This window comes from Meleagris gallopavo, unplaced genomic scaffold (genome assembly GCF_000146605.3).
Source record: "Meleagris gallopavo isolate NT-WF06-2002-E0010 breed Aviagen turkey brand Nicholas breeding stock unplaced genomic scaffold, Turkey_5.1 ChrUn_random_7180001880010, whole genome shotgun sequence".
Lineage (NCBI taxonomy): Eukaryota > Metazoa > Chordata > Aves > Galliformes > Phasianidae > Meleagris > Meleagris gallopavo.
The window spans coordinates 31679-33927 of record NW_011144285.1 but is presented as its reverse complement, the minus strand read 5'-3'; the positions used below and the strand labels follow the sequence as shown (position 1 = coordinate 33927).

Below are 2249 nucleotides of genomic sequence, written 5' to 3'. Positions count from 1 at the left end.
AGGAAAGGAAAGGAAAGGAAAGGAAAGGAAAGGAAAGGAAAGGAGACAGCTTTTGCAGCCAGGCCACATTTCAGCCCTTCTTTGTGCAGCAACTCCAGCACAGAGTCAGAGAACGGCACCTCGGGACACGGAGGAGCAGCAGAGCCTGAGAGCTCTTAGAAGCCAACAGAGAGCAAGGAAAGGGGAAGGTCCCAACCCCGCTTCCTCCCCGCCCCTTACCAGGCTGCTGGGCTTGCTGGGGGAGCTGCTGCGCGCGCTGAGAGCTGTAGGCCACTGGGTGACTGAGAGATCGGTATTGCTGGCTGGAGTTCGGGTACTGCCCGGGAGGGTAGTAAGAAACCTGAATCTAGCAAAACCAAGCAAACACGGCGGTGAGAACTCAAGAAGTGGGATCAAGAAATCTGGACCCCCCCAGGTTCCTCCAGGACCACTTCTCTCTCTCGCCTGCCTGCCTGCTGTGAAGGAGACCAAGCAGGGCTTGGGCTCTGGGCAGAGGAGAGATCCCAGCTCCTCCCAGCCTCACCCCAAGCTTCCCCAGCACCGCAGTGCAAAGGCCCAGCGGGCACAATTCTCACCACAGCCCAGGGGAGACGTCCCACCCCCCACTTATGGGTCCCCCCCCAGCCCAGAGGTCACAATGCCCTGCAGGACCCAAAAGAGAGCGTAGAGGTGTCAGCCCCCGGCTGGTCACTGCCTCACTTCCACTATGAGCCAGGAATGGCCGGAGGGCTCTCCAGAGATCTGCCCTGGGACATGGGAGCAGAAATCACACCGTGTCTCATAAGAGCACACACGTACCCAGTGCTCTGGCTTCTGTCTATTGCTGCTGCGCAAATGAGCAGCAGAAAAAGAGGGGCAGCCTGCTCCCCTTCCTCCCCAGCAAACCGTCCTCCCCAGCAGCCCCCTGCCCTACAGATTTGGCTTGAGGTCCTCGTCCCCTCCAGCCTCGCAGCTCCTTACTTGCTGGGGAGGTTGAATGTAGCCCTGGGGCTGCAGCACCTGCTGCGTGGGGACCGTGTGCCCTGAGGCTGAGTAGTTGGAGGTGGGAATGGGCTGCCCAGGGGTTGCCATGATGAATCCCGCCTGTTGAGGGTGCTGGGAGATGAGGGATGATTGGAACATCGCCGAGGAAGGATCCGGTGCTTCCGTCGAGCCCTGTCGGCTGAGGCTGATCTGCCCAAAGGGGTTGCTGAGTTCGTCAGCCTGCAGTGGGGATAAGTGAGAGGAATGGAGGAGGACAGCATGGAGGACAGCAGCAAGCAGAACGCGGCTCTGCTGAGCACTCCTTCCCACGACTCTCCGTCACAGATCAAGAGCGTCCTGCAGGACGGGGAGCCTGAAAGCTCAGCAGGTGTCATGCACAGCCCTGCACAGCCCTGCACAGCCCTGCACAGCCTGGGGTGGCCCCAGCCCGGATCTGCGTCCTGCAGGGCACTTCTCACCACGCACAAGGCACTGCTCCCAAAAGACAACACTGCTGAGCACGAACTGCAGCGCAGCTGCGGCTCCCGGGCACTTCCTCAGCCTCTAAGATCAGCCCCGGGGTGCCACAGCCCCGAGCATCCCACTGCAGCACAGGGCCTCCCTGAATGCTAAACCCGCTGTGTGCAGCGTGTGCCACAAACCCCAGTAGCAGAAGCTCATCAACACAAACACGGCGCACGAGGACAACGGAGGCAGCGCAGAAGAGTAAATGGGGTTTATACCATGTTGTACTGCTGGGGTGGAGAGACTGGCAAGAGGACTTGGGGGCAGGAGCTTGGAGAATACTGAACGGGCTGCAGCGCTGGGACCGGCTGAGACCAGCAGAGGACACAGATTTGGGTGGGGAAAGGTGAGGAAGAAGGAAGGGCAGGAGGAAGGAGAGAAAGAAGGAACAAGGTTAGTCAACTGAGCCCGTTGCAAACACAGAAGTGGGCACGGCAGGGGTCTGGAAAGCACGGAGAGCAGAATGGGAGAGCAGCCGCTCCTCGGGGAAGGCACAGCCTGGCCAGCGGCTTTGTGGAAGCTGCGCGGGCTGTGCTCACAAAGCTGGCCTGGCCTGGCACGAACGGTGACGGATTTACGAAGGCTGGCTGCGGCCCAAACCAAAGATCCGTTTGCTCAGACAACCTCTGTCTCTCCCATTCCACGCCCACCTGCGACGGCATCCAGCCCCGCTCTCCCTGCGCCCCGGGGCAGGCAGGAGTGGCAGCCCGGCGCCTGCAGGGACTCACCTGAGACATCATGTGGTTACTCATGGCCGGCTG

The 2249-nt window shown here is 60.7% G+C and overlaps 1 protein-coding gene across 1 annotated transcript in view; it reads right to left on the bottom strand.

The window, feature by feature from the left end:
• Positions 1-2249, bottom strand: part of R3HDM2 (R3H domain containing 2) — a 23329-nt gene that overhangs the window by 5401 nt on the left and 15679 nt on the right. The window contains 4 exon segments of the mRNA XM_031557615.1: positions 220-346; positions 961-1203; positions 1707-1796; positions 2217-2249. The exon segment at positions 2217-2249 is cut by the window's right edge and continues 19 nt beyond it. Of these exon segments, the coding sequence (XP_031413475.1) occupies positions 220-346; positions 961-1203; positions 1707-1796; positions 2217-2249 (493 nt within the window).